General features: G+C 49.2%; 1 protein-coding gene across 1 annotated transcript in view; it reads left to right on the top strand.

Annotated features, from left to right (window-relative positions):
* NINL (ninein like) overlaps positions 1-17,441 on the top strand; it is a 72,366-nt gene that overhangs the window by 27,157 nt on the left and 27,768 nt on the right. Inside the window, exons 3-11 of the mRNA XM_077814266.1 lie at positions 2,838-2,934; positions 5,083-5,258; positions 7,569-7,635; positions 8,479-8,669; positions 9,837-9,989; positions 12,875-13,042; positions 14,127-14,263; positions 14,474-14,614; positions 15,958-16,132. Coding sequence (XP_077670392.1) covers positions 2,838-2,934; positions 5,083-5,258; positions 7,569-7,635; positions 8,479-8,669; positions 9,837-9,989; positions 12,875-13,042; positions 14,127-14,263; positions 14,474-14,614; positions 15,958-16,132 — 1,305 coding nt within the window. The remainder of the gene's footprint in view (positions 1-2,837; positions 2,935-5,082; positions 5,259-7,568; positions 7,636-8,478; positions 8,670-9,836; positions 9,990-12,874; positions 13,043-14,126; positions 14,264-14,473; positions 14,615-15,957; positions 16,133-17,441) is intronic.

Raw genomic sequence — 17,441 nt, 5'->3', positions numbered from 1 at the left:
TCTACAAAAAGTGGAAACGTGGATGAATTGCTAAGGAGGAGTACAAAAGACTAGCACGAGCATGTAGGGACAAAATCAGAAAGGCTAAGGCACAAAGTGAGTTACGCCAAGCAAGGGTCATAAAAGGCAAGAAGAGGTACTTTAAATACATTAGGAGTGAGAGAAAGATGAAGGAAAGTGTTAGGTCCCCTACTTAGTGGGGAAGGAGAGCTAATGACTGATGATGTCAAGAAGGCTGAGGTGTCTAATGATTATTTTGCTTCAGTTGTCACCGAAAAGGTTAACAGCGACCAGACACTCAACACAATTAATATTAACAAGGGAGAAGGAACACAAGCCAAAATAGGGAGAGAACAGATTAAAGAATATTTAGTTGAGTTAGATGTATTTGAGTTGGTGGGGCCTGATGAAATTCATCCTAGGGTAGTTTGTTTCAGCTGGTTCCTAGTCTTGGAACTGTTGGCAATTATCTTGAGGAACTCACTGGGGGTGGGTGAGGTCCCAGAGGACTGGAGAAGGGCAAACTTAGTACCTAGCTTTAAAAAGGGGAACAAAGTGCATACCTGGAATTATAGACCAGTCATCTTAACTCTGATCTCTGGAAAGATACCAGAACAAATAAACAGACAATTTGTGAGCACCTAGAGGATAATAAGGTTATAAGGAATAGCCAGTAGGAATTTGTTAAGAACCAATCATGCCAAACCAACCTAATTTCCTTCTTTGACAGGGTTATTGGCCTAGTGGATAGGGGAGAAGCAGTAGATATGTTATATTTTGAGTTTAGTAAGGTGTCTGATGCAGTCCCACAAACAAACTAGGGAAATGTCTAGATGAAATTACTTTGAGGTGGGTGCACAACTAGTTGAAAGAATCAGAGTATTTATCAATGGCTCACTGTCGAACTGGGAGGGCGTATCTAGTGGAGTCCTGCAGGGATCAGTCCTGTGTCTGGTATGTAAGACACAGGAGGTCACTGTCCTGCTCTACTCAGCACTGGGGAGGCCTCAGCTGGAGCGCTGTGTCCAGTTCTGGGCAATGCACTCCAGGAAGGAGGTGGATAAATTGGAGAGAGAAAAATGATCAAAGGTTTAGAAAACTTGAGCTATGAGGAAAGGTTAAAAACACTGAACACATTTAGTTTTGAGAAAAGAAGAGTGAGGGGGGACCTGATACCAGTCTTCAAAGATGTTAAGGGCCATTATACAGCAGACGGTGATCAGTTGTTCCCCATGTCCACTAAAGGTAGGACAAGAAGTAATGGGCTTAATTTGCAACATCCCAAGACAGGAAACTGGGGAGGTTTAGGTTAGCTACCGGGAAAAACTCTCTAACTATTTATGGTAGTTATGCTCTGGAACAGGCTTCCAAGGGAGGCTGGGGAATCCCTGTCATTGGAGGTTTTTAAGAACCGGTTGGACAAAGCCCTGCCAAGAGGGTCTAGGGTTACTTGGCCCGGCCTCCATGCAGGGATCTGGAATCCATGGTGTCTTGAAGACCCTTCCAGCCCAACATGTTTATGATTCTATGAATTTAGTTGACCTCTCTCACAGTTTCTCTCTCTCTCTCTTTATCCAAGTACATGAACGACTGTCTTCTGTTTTACTTTAATTGCATGTATGTTTGAACACGATCAAGAGTGAGATCTCTGAGAACATAGGGATGCTCTGATGCAAACAAAATGCATTTTAAAAAACTGCAAGGATAGAGGGGACCTGCCATGTTTGTGGGGATTGGACTGAGGGGAAAGAGCTGACTAGCTAGTTCTGTGTTCCAGCAACTAGATGTGCCCGTATTTGTTACTGCATCTAACAGCGATGGAAGTACGCTACCTAAATGCTTCTACTAAAATGACCAGAGGTGAAATAGTGTGCTCTATTAACCTCTTAAATAATCAGTGTAGAACATACGTATTAACATTCCCTTTAGATAGATGGGTCAGTGAATGCTTCTCAGAAGTCCTGTTTCAAGCTGTTTGCTTCTGAGATGGTCTAGCAGTAATTCACGTTGGGAATGTTTCGTTCTCAGCCTCAAGGGCTGAAAGCTACGAATCTGGAGTACAACAGGCAGTAGAGGCTGAATTGTCAGCAGGGTCCACAGAAAATACCAGGTTCTGCTTACGTACTCTAGCTTCAGTCAGTATTTAGTTGTCTGTATTATATACTGCTACGTGTATTGTGGTAATGCCTCCGAGGCTCAGTCAGGATCAGACCCTGTAGTCTGTATATGTCGCATTGTAGTTTTCCTTCGGTGTTGGCTTCGTTAGGGAAAAGGTGTGCTGGCCAACATGTTAACATCCTAGTGTAGACATGTTCTAGCAGGATACCTGTCCAGGATAAACCCTTGACTCCCCCAGGGCTTACCGTGACCAGCTAATGCAGGTTAAAACTGCCCTCTGCCTTGTCTGCATTAAGATGTTAGCTCCTGTTCACTAGCATGTGTTTAAAAACACCCCATTTTTCCTTAGTGTAGACGTGGCCTTTGAGAAGAAGACGAGCTAGTTATTATCCAGCAGACTGAGTTCCAGTAGCCTGGTAATGGATGCCCAAGGCAGAGTAAGCCAGCAGAACCCAGGCTGCAGGTCCCAGACAGTGCAGTGTAAGATTTCTAGCGGCCTGCACCCAGCGTCTCCTATCAGACACTGCAATAGCCGAGGCGAACCCCCCAGGTTATCTCTGAGAGATGGAGGAGGACAGTGCATTGCTTCTGCACATAGCAGGCTCCCAGCAGAAGCACGAAACGAGGCTTGTGAGGCTGAACTGAGTACGAGTGACCGCCCCAGGTGTCTGATGGGAGGCCCGGTATGCATGTTCAGCATCTTTTCCTGTCTCCACTAGGTAAACTTTGAAGAGTTTAAAGAAGGTTTCGTGGCAGTGCTGTCCTCCAACATTGACCTGGGCATTTCCGACGAGGAGAGCAGCTACTTGGAACCAGGTGCTGGGAGACTTTGCAGCTGGTTGTTCAGTTTTTTTCCCTCTGCTTCTGCTGCCAGTTGAAAGCCTTACCTGCTGGTGCATTGACGAATTGCCAAGACAGAGAGGAAGGATGGTCCAGTGGTTAGGGCACTGGCCTGGAACGAGAGAGTTGTGGGTTTGATTCCCTGCTCTGGCACGGACTTCCCACGTGACGTTGGGCAGGTCTCTCTGTGCCCCAGTTCCCTGTCTGTAAGACGTGGATCACAGCACTGCCCTACCTCCCCGGGGTGCTGAGGGTAAATACATTGAACACTGCGAGGTGCTCAGATACCACACTAGGTCCTTCCTAGATCTTAAGGGACCACTGTGATCATCTAGTCTGACTGGATTTGTCTAGCTTCAACTTCTAGCTGGTGGAGCTTGTTAGACCTTTGTCTTCTAGACTGAATATCCCTTTTATTATCCAATTTCTGATCCCCAGGTGGGATCTGAATGATCATGTCACCCCTAACTTCTGTCTTTGATAAGCCAAGTAGATTGAGCTTCTTGAGTCTTTCACTAAAAGATTGGAAAACATGCCTTATAATTGTTGTCAGGGCTCTCCTCTGAACTCTCTCCAATTTATCAGCATCCTTCTTGAATTATGGATGCCACAGCAGCCTAGTAGAGGTTGCACCAGTGCCCAAGACAGAGGCAATGGGACCAGATCAGTACCTAAGATAGGCAATTTTTTAATTGTTTGTTATGCTTTGTGGCCGGGTGGGGTGTGAATTTTGCACTGAGTGACTTGACAACTTCAGCAAAGTGAGGGCTAGCAACAAAAGGGTTAATTCAGGATTGTTAAATCCCACTCATAGCTTCAGTATTGGGCTTTTCCAGACAAATAGCCTCTGTTGGTAACTGGCCACCTGCCCAGGTGTGTCCTTTCTGGGGTGGCCAGGGATGCAGCAGGGTAACGGAAGATTCACAGCTTTAGCTGTACGTGTCACAATAGCATGCCCAGCTATTCCTCATTTTGTCTCATTGAGGCAGGACTGGACGTACACCGTCCCATACACTTGTACAGTGGGCAACGGGCCCACGGTGTGTGAGACTGGTGGAGCACAGCAGGACATGAGCTTTGATGCTCTCCCAACCAGCGCATTATAGCTAGGATTGTTTAGAATGGGGGAAAAGGTTATGTCTAGAAGCGGTGGGCTGGAGGCAGGAATCGCTGGGGGCAGTTGTCTGGCCTGTGTTAGTTAGACAGAAGGTCAGACTAGATGGTCACATTGGTCCCTTCGGGCCTGCGAATCTCTGGATCACTTGATCCTTCAAACACTGGAATACTCTTGTAATAGGGCCGGGAGAATGGCCTCAGGGGTAGGGCACAGAACTGGGGAGATAGGCTTCAGTTCCCAGCTCTGCCCCAAACTTCCTGCATGACCTTGGGCCAGTCACTTAATCTACCCTGTGCTTCACTTCTCCTTTTGACAGGTGGGGACTGTCCTTCCCTACCTCGCCGGGTGCTGTCCAAAAAAAACCATTGTGAAGCTTTTGGGCGCGCAGTGGTGAGGGCTAAGTGCGGGCCAGAAAGCTAGAATACTGCAGCACGCAAGCACGGCTGGAGTTCAGCAAATATCAGCCGCTACAATTTGCTTCTTGCGCGCCCTGCACCGTGGCTGCCTCTGGTCACACCATGTACCGAGGTTTGAGTTTGCTACCTGCTTATGTGACAACAAGTGGTCCTTTGGCTCAGGCAATAGACGCCTGTTTTAAGATCCTGAGGTCCCAGGTTTGGTCCCTGCACATGATGATGTGATCAGGGACACCATTACTCAAACCTCATTGCTGCTTAAATAAGAGCGGAAAAGGGGAACTCTTTCTGTTTACTTGGTACGCGTGTGAATCCTAATGCGGGAGAGGGCAGAGTGAGTCACTCTTCAGACTGGCCGTTCTCTCTGTGGGTCTGTGATTTGTGTGTCCAAATAGAAAGCTATTTGGCCTTTAGAGAGAGCAAGGGAGCAATGCTGTAGTTCCGCAGTGAAAGTCACTGTGCTAGGAGCTCTCTGTATTCTCAGTCTGAGCAGCACAGTCTTTTTTGGTTTTAAATAAGCAGCAGAGTTTGAAAAGAAATTTGTCTAGACATCTGTGTGTCCCAGACTGAGATTGATTTTTTCCCACCTAGCTGTCCCAGATGATGTCAAGCCCAAGTACGTGAATGGGGCTAAGTGGTATGGCCGCTGGACGAAGCCAGAGCTCCAAGAAACCGAGGTGGAAACCACCAAGTATTTACAAGATCAGCAAGTTAAAGCCAGTGTGAAAAGTCAGCTGAGACGCTCGGCATCTCTGGAGAGTGCGGAGGTAGGAATGACTCATTCCCCTGCTCCTTGGAGCAGGCTGGCCAGATTTAACTCAGCCTTCTTGCTTGATTGCAAGTAATGTTTAAACAGAAGGCTGCATTCATGGTGGTCTAACCTGTTCTGAATGGTTACCTGTGACAATCCTTAAGAAGTGCCGATCTGCACTGGGCATGGATTACAAAGCTGCACAGGTACCACAGGTACCAGGCAGAGTTGATACAGGTGCCATTTGGACATTGGTGGGGCATCCTGGGAGCCTATTGTGCATGGCAGAGTCTGCACACGGTCCCTGTCCCCCAGAGCCTGCAGCCAGACAGCAGTACCGTACCCCTGGTTTTGGTCACCCCTATGGTTACCAAATTCTGGTTACCCCTGTGGGAAGAGATTCCCCCTTTTGTACAATGAATTAAATGGAAGGAAATAAAATTTATTGGAAAAACATTTACTCGATTCATGAAGTGCCCCAGCTGGAAAGATAATGGACAAAAGTCAGGGACATTCCAACTTGGCTGCCTCGCTGCGCCCTACCCCACGTCCATAGAAGTCACAGGGCACTGGAGTGGGGCTCAGGTCCCTTCCACTCTCAGGGCCTCCGTTTTCCCTCCCGCCCCTCTCCTGTCCCTGTAGGATGTCAGCTGTTCGGGGCAAAGGCTGTCTCTCGCTACCTACCTACTCCAATGGTGCCCTGAAGGTGCTTCTGTGATACAAATAACAATTCAAGCAGGCCACTCTGTAAGAGCTATTAACGGGGGTTCTAAGTGAGTTAAACTATCGCACCTAGGACCCCCCTATGGACGTTGTGCTTCAAAACCCATTTAATGGACAGTAGCTTTGCCCCTCTTTGTGGGACAGGAGGATCGGCATGGGGTTGAGAATGCGGGTTGTCATTGCTTGTGCGGTCTCCAGGGAGAGCTCTGGTTAATGAAAAACAGATGATGAGTCAACTGGATGCATTATTTTTAAAGAAAATATAAACAGAGTCTAAGAAAAGAAATGTAGATTGCTTATATCATGCTGCTTAGAACATGCTGCTTCACGAGACCGTTCTCTCTTAAAATAAAAATACAGGGCAAGGAGAACGTGAACAAATTCATCCTTGGACAGAAAACTATTTTGAGAGAAAACAAATGTTACTCTCCCCCATGGCTGAGTGGGCAGAGCAGCTCCCCTGCTGGTCCAAAAATGCAGCTCCATGGCTTGGCCCCAGTCCTGCAGGCTGCCCTGCATGGGTGGATCCCTGCACACAGTGCCTCTCCCTCCCCGAGCCCTGCTGGGGGCAGACTCAGGGCCCTTTGCTTAGTTGTTTTGCTCTGGTGTCTGATTTCCTTTTAGCAGAATGGTTTTGTTCTTTGTTGTTACATTCTTCATGTCCCACTGTTACATCTGCCATTCTTGTAAGTTGCCTTAACAATTTTTTTAAGTTTAAAAAAAAAAGAAAGACAGATCAGCAGAGACTGGCTTGTGTGTAGGGAAAAAACGATTGACGGCTTTTCAAAGAGCATTCATCGAACACTACTTTCTTTTAAAATGCCCCTGTGTGTTCCCCTCTGTCTTACCCCACGGGAACCAAGTGACCAGTCGTTTGTGAACCCGTCCCAGGGCACCTTAACATAACAGACGAAGAGTTGCCCAGTGGTTACGTGCTGCTGGGACTTGGGAGACCCAGGTTCAATTCCCAGCTCTGTTGCAGACTCCTGGTGTGACCTTGGGCCAGGCACTTACCCTCTCTGTGCCTCAGTTCCCATCCATACAAGGAGGATCGTTACCCTGCCCCAGGGTGATGAGGATAAACACATTAAAGGCTGGATGCTGTAGTGATGGGGCCATATAAGCACCTAGGGAAGACAAATAATATAGGGCTGGCTCTTCAGAGATCTGGTGCTCAGTCCTTCTGAAAATCAGACTTGTCTTTAATGTCTCTTGAAATGCGCTCCCAATAATTGAGTCCCAAAATTACTAGTTGCTCTTGATAATCTTGTCCAGAGGTTGTAGAACTGGTCAGTGTAACATCCTTTATTACTGGATAAGTAACACAAAACAGTGAGTTAATAACCTCATCTTTCTTTGGTGAATGTGTAGGGTTGTGGAATTATGATGTTACAGATAAATTATAATCAAGACTTTGCATATTAAATGTACAGCTAAAAATAAGATGAACGATCATTTTGTATTTGATAATAGGGATTAAAATGGTTGACAGTCTCTGATGACTCATGTCAGCCCTTTTCACTTACCCTAAATCACAAACCATTATTCCACCCACCAGAATTTCTCTGTGATACTTAATCCTGTTCATACATTGTTTCTGCAGAGCCTTAAATCAGATGAAGAAGTGGAAAGTGCTAAAGAACCACAGAATGAAATGTTCCCGGCACAAGGTAGAAAATCAGTGCTCCTCTGTGTAAAATGCTTTTGGGGTTAACAGGCTTTCTGAATGTTTATGGCCCAGAGCCTTTGTGACTAGAAATCCAGTTATGCCAGCTGAAGAGCTGACCCTACGTTTTATTCCCGTCCCTCAGGAAGATCTGTTGGGGGGGCTCCTTTTTGCAGCATTGGTTTAGAAAAGACGAACATCGTACTTTCCTTGTAGACACAACTCTGTTCGAGGTGATGCTGTGGTGATCTGAAGTGCAGTGAGCTTTGCCAGGCTTCAATTCTTCCTACAGCTGCCCTATTAATCTTCTAAAAATATCCAAGATGAACTCCTGCTATTTAATTGGGGAGCCCAGAATCGATGAGAAATGAGGATCTCTCTAATTAAGGTTATGACACCTTTCTAGTCTAATCCAAAATTTAATCCCAATCACCTTTTAGCTTCAATATCTTTGGTGCTCCCAACAATACATGTGATCTGCGGCCAGAGAATTTTCTTTGGCAAAGTTTGGAGTTGAATCAAAAGCATCTGATTTAAGATCCCTGATAAGAAATTTGTAGGTTCTAAAAAATAAATGCTCTCCCTATAAACACACCTGATCTTTAGAATATAGGGTCCTAAGGACGAAGCTTTTCTTTGCCAAAAATTGAGGTTTTAAAATAGTGCCATGGAACAGTACTTAGAGGGCCCCGTCTAGCTCCCATTGATGTCAGGGGAGACGCTCCCGTTGAGTACAGTGGGAGTTGAGTCAGACCTGTAGTGAGCTCTTCCTGGTGGGCCCCACGTGCTCATTAGGAACAGTAGTATCTCTCTGTTAGTGTAACTGATACATGGTTAATAATTTTAGGCCAAACGAGCACCTGGAATCCTGACCTATTTGACAGCCCCCGGCAGACAGACAGCCCTTGCTTTGATATGACAGAGGGTCAGATTCGGGGCATCTGGGAAGAACTGGATATAGGGAACACCGGCTACCTCAGCAAGTGCGAGCTGGCGACGGTCTGTAAGAATATTGGGCTCAAAGAGCTGGAGCAGGAGGTGAGTTGGGGGTGGCATGGAAATGAGTCCATTGGGAAGGCAACCTGGTTAGTAAAAGCACATAGTCAGGGTAAATGGCTTTCAGAAATAAATCGTGACGTCTTCAGACGCTTGCAAATATGCTTCAAGAACATAGCCAGATCCTTAGCTGGTGTCAGTCAGTGCAGCTCCATTCACCTCGGCGGAGCTGTCTTGACTAGCTGAGGATCTGGTCTGTAATATGTATGAAGCAATTAACAGTAGCCTCTTTGAACCCAAAACCTGAATTCAGTACTGATTTCTAGCCAGCCTTGTGGCACACAGGGCATGTCTACTCATACAGTGCTGCAGTGACGCAGGTGCACCAGGGTAGCACTTTAGGGAAGACACTACTAACTCCCGGGAGAACTTCTCTCGTTGGCGTAGGTAAGTCCTTTGCACGAGCAGTGGTAGCTCTGTCGACAGGATTTTTCAATCCCTGAGTGACGTAGTTACGCTAAGGTAAGTTTGTGGTGTGAACTTGGCCTGACACTTCTGCATAGTCTGATACATTTACATCCATTTACATCTGTGGGAAAAGACTGTTTAATTAGCCAATTAACAGTGCACCCTCTGCTCAGTTCAGCCCCAGTCCTGCAGTGTGGTCCACACCGGCAGACCCCTGCATGCGCATGGACACCCGATGAAGTCAATACCACATTGTCACAAATTCTTCTCTCTCCTGGGTATATAAACTAATATGAAATGGAATCAACCTACAGTTGTCCCAGCCCAGTGGCTACATGGGGATTGTAGCTAAAGCACTGGAAGTTGGGAAATCTAGGTTCTAGTCTTAGTTCGGTGAAGTAGCTGGTTTGCAGAGCTGAGCTCGCATTCCCCAAGTGCATTTGTAAATACAGTGCGATGACCTGTGTCTGGTGTGTATTGTTTTTATCCCTAATTGGAGCAACTGATGTGGACTGCGTGTATCTACATGGAGTCACTACATGCCTTTGTATTTACTGGAGTTTCTCTTTTGGTGTGGAGAGGTGGAAGGGTTCATTCTTGTTTACTGTCGATTCTGTTCGTTATGTAAAAACAATAGGGAACTTTTTTTTTTTTAAAGATGTTGGTTTCCAGTGAATGAGTCTGGGATCTTGCATGTGGCTGATGTTTCTGCTAACATTTTCCCCCAATGGTTTTCTGCAGGAACTAGAAGATTTATTTCGTAGGCTGGACAGAGATGGAGATGGCAGGGTGAGCTTTCAGGAGTTCGAGCTTGGCTTGTCCAGCCATGGGCCTGTTTCTTTTCCTGTTTTTTCCACGCCTGTCAAACAGCCCAGACAGCTGCCAGATCACCAGGTGAGTCCGAGGCAGGACTCCCAAGAGTCCTGGATATAACTCCGAATGTCAGGCCTGGCTAAAGAGCCTGGGAGCCAGTGGAAAGACTCCCATTGACTTCCCTGGGGTCTGGATCAAGCACATTCTAGTGCCTGACAAAACACAGTGCTCTGCGTCAGATGCTTTCTGAGCAGAATTCCCAGGGAGGCTCAGCTACCAGTGTAGAAGGATTTGCCCCTCTCCCCTGCAAAGAGGGGCACCCTGACTGATGTTTTACTGCTTACAGCTCCTCCTGGTCCCTGGGAAGCAGAGCTAGCCAGAGCCGTGTGCACTCCAGCCACACCCCTTCCTGTTCTGGCTGTGCCCTCACTCAGGTGTCCCCTGCTGACATGTCCCTTGTGCTGCAGGCTGGGAGTGGGGCTGGCACAGAGCCCTTATGCCAGTTCTGCACCAGGTGGGGCAGTCCTCTGCGAGGGTGCATTCTGGAGATGGGGCTTTAAGGCCTCTTACACTGCCAGACTGACATCACGGGGCCCGAGTGTAACAGCCTCAGGCCTCCTGAGCATCAGGACAGGTTGTGTCCAGCCTGGTGATGATGGGAAGGGCGGCGTCTGGCACCCCCTTCACGCCCCACCTTTGTGCACCAACCCGGGCGGAGCACAGTTCCCGCTGTGCATCCCCACATGTCTAACTAAATCACTGCCCCGAAGGGCGTGCCCTAAAAACACACACGCTGCACGGCATGGCAGGGCTAGGGCTGGTGTTGGAACGTCGCTCCCGAGTGTCCAGACTCCGTGTGAGTTTTAACTGTGCTGTCTGTGTATTTCAGTAGCGCTGTTCTCCTCCTACCTGTCATGGGAGCAGTCTGTGAGCTGAGGGATCCACATGTTGTTTATGGCCTAGTTAAGTCAGTGGGTGGCTGGTACAGTCTCTCTCACACGCACAATCTCTTGCTTCCCCTGGCACACCAGCGCTTTCACTGCTGTGAGAGGAGTCTGGATTTTCAGGTAGTTCGTGCTGTCGAGCTTTGTTCCCAGCTGCTAAAGAGGCTGGTCCTGGGCCAAGGAATGCAGCTTTCGTTCAGCATCGAAGAGGCCCTTTGCAGTTGCTGGGTTTTGCTGATGCTTGGCTCTTCAGAGATCTCTAGGGGCTAGTCTGCACGGGCAACGCCAACGTGCTGCTGCTCTCCCAGCAGTCTAAAAACACCTCCTCCCTGGGGGGCCCAGCTACCAGCGCTGGGCCTGCGTAGCTGCCCAGATACTCCACGCCGGCGCCAGGGGTGCTTCGTGCAGACGCGGCCTACTAGCCCGCCGGAGACCCCGGATGCGTACTCGAATTGCTAGGCCACGCTGCAGTCTCTCTGCTGGTGCGTCCTTGTGCTGTTGTTACTCACCCTATGCCTGCCTGGGCCACAGTCACATTGTCGCTTGCAGTGTGGACACAGTGAGAGGCTCATGTAACTGCCTCCTGTCTGAGCGGAGAGCGGAGGGAAACCCTATGCCGCTGGAATGAAGAAATACTGCTCCAATTATAACGTCAGCTTCAGGACTGTGGGCCGCCCCGCCCTTGTGTTGACTCTGGACATGTCTACACCGCAATCCGAGGTGTGACTGCAGCACCTGTGGGCACACCCGCGCTAGCCTTGATTCCGGTAATAGCGGCCGTGAAGCTTTTTGCGTACAAACCCACGGGACCCGGCGTGCTTGCGCGGCCCATGCTGCAACTTCCCTGCTGTTGCTGTTCCAACTAGATCAGTGCGTCTCCGTGTGCTACGGGCGTAACCTCCTTGGGAGACCATCTCGCTGGTGCATGGAAATCGGCGTAATCAATGTTTTCTTACTATAATAGCAATAAATATTTGACACTCGGTGCTTTTCATTCCCAAGGATCTCCAAGTGCTCAGAAACTAACCGTAGCACTACAATGCAGCTACTTCTAGTCTGGAGACAGTCAACGGGCCCACTACGTAACCGTGGGGGAAGGAGACCGGAGGAAACCATTACTCTTTCCAAATAGGCCATGAGATCTTTCGGCTGAGGATTTCACTGGGGATTTCAGGGGACGGCCTGAGGAGTGAGGCACTACTCAGCAGGAGTAAGAGTATCAGAATCTGGCCCTAGGTGTGCCCTTTTAGCCACGCTCTTTGTAGCTTACCGCAAGATGTTCTCGGCTCTGCAGGGACGTCCTGGCTATCAGAATCCAGTCCTTGGAGTAAATTGCACTGAGCTTAATTTGTCTGCCTCACATGTGCAGGGGGCTGGGTTGACCCATCAGGATCTGAACCTAGTTTTGGGGTTGTTCCATCACCCCCACACCAAACGAGTTCCACTTTATCTAGCGACTGACACTTCCAAAGTGCTCTGCCAAACAGACCCAACTGATTCTGCCCAAGACTTTGTGGTGCAGGTCGGTATCGTGATGCTCTGCTACATCTGGGGAACTGACATACACACAGCTAAGGGCCAGAATTTCAAAAGTGGCCTCTAATTTTGTAAGGTTGGGTGCCCAGCTTCAGATCCCTCCACGTGACTTCCAAGAGATGCAGAGCAGCCCCAGCTCCCCCAGAGTTCATTGAGACATGCTGAGCATCCACAGCTCCAAAATTCAAGCTCTTGGTGTCCAAAGCTGAGCGTTCAGGAATCGGCAAACCCAGAAGGGGAGGGCGTTCTGGAGAATTTGAGCCTAGGTGGTTTGCCCAAGATTCTGTATCAATGTTACGGCAGCACTGGGATTGAACTCGGGGCTTCCTGGCTCCGAGTGCCTAGATCCTGCTGCTTCCCAGCTCAGAGTGTTTCCGTCTTCTCCAGTATTTATTACATGCCAGCAGTCTGTTTGTAGGACTGAAGTGTGTGTTCTCGATGCCTCAAAATGCCTTGCTCAGCTGACTCATCTCAGTTGATTTCCAGGCTTCCGAGGAGAATGGGCTTAGAATTGCTCCTCCGTTGTTACTGTCCAGCTACGAGTGTCTGCGTCCCTTCTCCTGCATCAATGACGGCAGCGGCTTTGCGAGTCCTGCACAGATCCTCTCCATCTGGGCCCAGGAAGGAGTTGAAAACTGCAAGGAGATTCTCAAGGTTTTACAGATTACTTTATTGATTGATTTTAGAATTGCTTTTCCGTGTTACTGCGAGCCCTCTAGCTTCCTGCTTATGGGGAATGGAGGAGGGATGGCAGATGCCAGATTTGCATGGGGATTTCTATCATCTGTAGCCAAGGGGTAACTATCTGAGCACTTCCTTATGATGGGCCGCCAGCCTGGGAACCGAGGGGCACGGTCTGTACTCAGGGGCATAACACTTTGAGATGTAATTTCTTGTTCCCTGTCCTATATCACCATCCCTGTCTCACTCCAACAGAGAGGCAAGTAATTCAGCTTAAAACATTACCGTAGGAGTCACTACTATCGGTGTCTCTTGTCTTGTACTTAGATTATCAGCATCTTGGGACAGGGACTGTTGCTCTGTTTTGTGTTTGTACAGTGCCTGGCACAGTGGGATCCTGGTCCGTGCCTTCTAGCCACAGCCACAAAACAAGTAATGTAATAGCAATAATAAAAATGTGCAAAGCTCTCTTTTCTATTCCCTTGTCCAGTTGCTCATGATTTGCTGAAATGTGGGCAGACATTGTTCGGTTTTAGGACTGCCTGTCCTGGGCTATGATCCGTTCCGCATCGCATATTTCTCGTGCTGCTTTGAGCAACCTGACGATGATTGGGGTTGTGAACAACAGCAACCTCCTGCTGCTGTTCGTGTTCCAAATAAACGTCAGCCTTTGCCCGGTTCGTGATGAGGAGGCCGGGTCCCGGCGTCTACAGGGCTGGGTTCTTGAGCCAGTGATCTAGTGCACAGCAAGCGCTATTCAGTAAATGTTCTCTGTCAGACCTGCTCTGCGGTATCCGCTGTGTACACGTAGGAGAGGAAGGATGGCTCAGTGGTTAGTATGCTAACCTGGGACTTGAGAGAGCCAATTCCTTTCTCTCCTGCAGACACTTTGTGTGACCTGGGGCAAGTCACTTAGTGTCTCTGCTCCCCATCGGTGAACACAGGGGAAGTGCTATTTTAGGTTGCGAGGCGCTCAGGTGCTCTGGTAATGAGGGGGTGGGAGGCATTGCGTACCTGAGAGAGAGAACTTCAGGGGGCTGTTCTTGGATTTTTGCAGAGTCTGGATTTCAGCCTGGAGGAGAAAGTGAGCCTGGCGGAGCTGGCTGTGGCCTTTGACAACGAGCTGATGGTTTCCAAGAGTGGAGTCCAGCATGCGGCCTTTGCTTCCTACAAACATGAGCTGAACTACCTAGAGTAAGGCGTCTGCTCTTCCCTGCCCTGCTTGGCGGGGTCTCTGTACTAGAGCCGACAAAGGCTCTTATTTGTTTTGGTCTCAGGCCAGGTGAGACGTGTGCCGGACGTAACTGTGTGTGGGCACTCGTGGGCTCCTCTGAGGGGGTGCTTCTCTCCGGACGCCGGGAAGCCCTTTGTCATACTGTCAGCATCATCTGCCTGTCCTTGCAGGGCCCAGGTGGAGCAGGTCTCCAGGGAGCGAGACAAGGCAAGGCTGGACTTGGAGAAGGCGGAGAAACTAAACCTGCAGCTCGTTAAGGAAGTGGATGATCATCATGAGGCCATGGAGCACCACCATGAGAGCAAACTGAAGTATGGGAGAGCAGCCTGTGTGCCAGTATACAATGTCTCCTGTGGATTGGTACACAGACAGCCAGATTCTCTGTCTGTGTGACCTGGGTGCAGCTCCACTGATCCACTCACTTCAGCGGAGCTTTGCCCATTTACACCAGGTGTGGGTCTGGTGCTCACGGATTTCAGCATTAGCAAGTAACCTGCCTGTCTTACGGTATGCATGGTGTGCAGCCCCATTGTCAAGTCGAATGCTGCCATTAGGCTACGAAGATTTGAATAAGTTCCCAGCAATGTGACTGATATTGACCAAAAACTCACAAGAGTTTGAGCACTTCCCCTTTATAGACTTTAAGGCCAGAAGGGACCATCATGATCATCTAGGCTGACCTCCTGCACATCGCAGGCTACAGAACCTTCCCCACCCACTCCTGTAATAGACCATAACCTCTGGCTGAGGTACTGATGCCCACAAACCATGGTTTAAAGACTTCAAGTTGCAGAGAATCCACCATTTACACTAGTTTAAACCTGCAAGTGACCCATGCTGCAGAGGAAGGTGAAAACCCCCCAGGGTCTCTGGTAATGTGACCTGGGTGAAAATTCCTTCCCAACCCCAAATATGGCGATCAATGACGCTGAGCATGTGGGCAAGACCCACCAGCCTTTGGTATTTGAAGGGAAATATAGGTATTTTCACTCCTGTATCAGAGTGAGTTCCCTATCTGAGGAGGAGCAGAAGTGATGCTCTAATAACGCTTTAATTGGTTGTTTTGGTTTTTTTTCAAACTTGAAAATAAAATTCGACTCATTTTCCATGTAGCTAGCCATTTTCTTCCTGTCCTGTTTTTTTATATATATATATATCTCACACATACACACACGCACCCACCCACCCACCCCAGAATTCTCTCACTCACACACACACACATTTTGGAGCCAGTTATTAGTGGATGAGAGCAGGGGGAAGTGACCATTTGAAAGACAAGATGCGGGTTTGGATAAGGAGTGGCCTGGGACTCAGGGACCCTGCGAACCCTGGGACAATTCTCTTTTTCAGAAGAGACACTTTAGTCCAACCCAAGTTATTGGGCTCAGTGCCAGGTAACTGAGTGAGGGTTTCTGCACTACAGGACGTCAGACTAGATGACCTAATTGTCCCTTCTGGCCTTAAAATCTAAGACAATGCCGAGGGTGGGACTTGCCACAGCATCTATGTGACTTGGGAGCACAAGTGCATTGAAAGCCTGAGAGAATTGTGCTCCCAAGTCACGTAAGAGCCTTTGGGAAATCTCAGTCTTCACAGTCACTTGCCCATGGTGGCTTTCTGCTGGACACTGAGCAGGGACGCTTGTCTGTTGCAGAGATCTAGAGCAAGACTATCGAGGGAAGCTGAGCATTATTAAATCTGACGTGGAGACAGACCGAGCGCTCCTCTTGCAACAAGTGACTGATCAGCAAACCAAACTGGAAGTGGATATAAAACTCCTCCAAGGCGAAAAGACCAGCCTGAGGGAGAAGCTGACCTTAGCAGTACAGGTGAAGCCACTACCCTGGGAGCCTATCGCTGCAAGGGGGTGCCCGATATGCAGTCTGTGGCGTTCCTGCCGGATTGATGGGAGAGGCCGGGAGCCAGGCTAACATGGAAAACCCTCCTGTCTGAACTCAATCTTTTTGCTGGCGCTGCGGGAACTGTAACCTTTTTAAATAGGACAGAGGAGGTAGAAACACACACCCGGCAACATGCTCATATCACCTAGAAACAAACCCCTCCCCGCGAAACAGAACACTGCCCACACACCTCCCTCCTGGGGAGAGGATGAGAGAGGCAAGCCACACGTGACAGACCTTCGCCATGAATAAGAGCCCATAGAGAACAGAGTAGTGTTTAAAAGCAAGAAATCATGTGGGTTTTTTCTTCTTCACATCTCCTGATCAGGGTCTTACACTAGCCCAGCCCTCCCCTGAAAACATTATTGGAAGGTTATAGAACAGAAAAAGGGATTCTCCCATTAAGTTAGCAGCTCTTTCCATAAGGTAAGCGACCACCGCACCGCGTGGCTGTGCTCGGCCATGCTGATGGAGCTGTGTTTTGTGGGCAGGAACACGCTCTAGAAGAATTGCCCAAACTGGTAGCTGCATTATGGATTGGAGTGAGCGTTTGTGAAGCATCAGGGAATATAACAGTAGGTCATTGCTTCCAGGCTCTGATGGCTTGGCTCTCTGCCATCCCATGTTCCTGCCTTAAAGCTCAGGAGGGAAACCCACTGAGATCTGGCTGGGATGTTAATGGTCCCCGTTGCGGGTCAGGCACGCCCAGTCCCCTCCCAGGGTGGGGCACGAGTCTTGATGGGCCTGCAGTCATGCCTGTGCACCCCTGGCTCAGGACTGTGCGGCCTAGCAGTCAAAGTCAATAACTACCCCCAGGCTCGGGGCAGAGTCAGTCATTGTCAGGATGGGCCACCACCTCAGGGGGAGCAGCGGCCAGGATAGGGGGACCTGGGCCCTCCCTCTCCACCAGGTCCCAATCCAGGGCTGTGTCGGTGGCAGGGTTGCCTGCCACCAGCTCGGCAGGGATCCGGCCAAAACACGCCAAGCTAACCTCTGGTTGTCCAACCAACTCCCCGCAAAGACTCCCTGGGTTACTTCCTACCCACTTCTATGCATCTTGTGGCTTCCTGGTTCCCCCAGTTCCTTCTCCCTCTGTAACATCCAGCGCCTGGGGGTTGAGGGTTGCTATCAGCTGGCTGGCCTCCACGTCGTGGAGTGCCCACGGACCTTCATCAGGGGCCAGCAGCATACCTCCTTCCCCTATGGTGGTCTGCCCAGACTGAGCCAGGCTGCTCCC

Source organism: Eretmochelys imbricata, chromosome 3 (genome assembly GCF_965152235.1).
Source record: "Eretmochelys imbricata isolate rEreImb1 chromosome 3, rEreImb1.hap1, whole genome shotgun sequence".
Classification (NCBI taxonomy): Eukaryota; Metazoa; Chordata; order Testudines; family Cheloniidae; genus Eretmochelys; species Eretmochelys imbricata.
The sequence above is the reverse complement of the archived record's forward strand: the minus strand, read 5'-3'. Positions and strand labels throughout refer to the sequence as shown.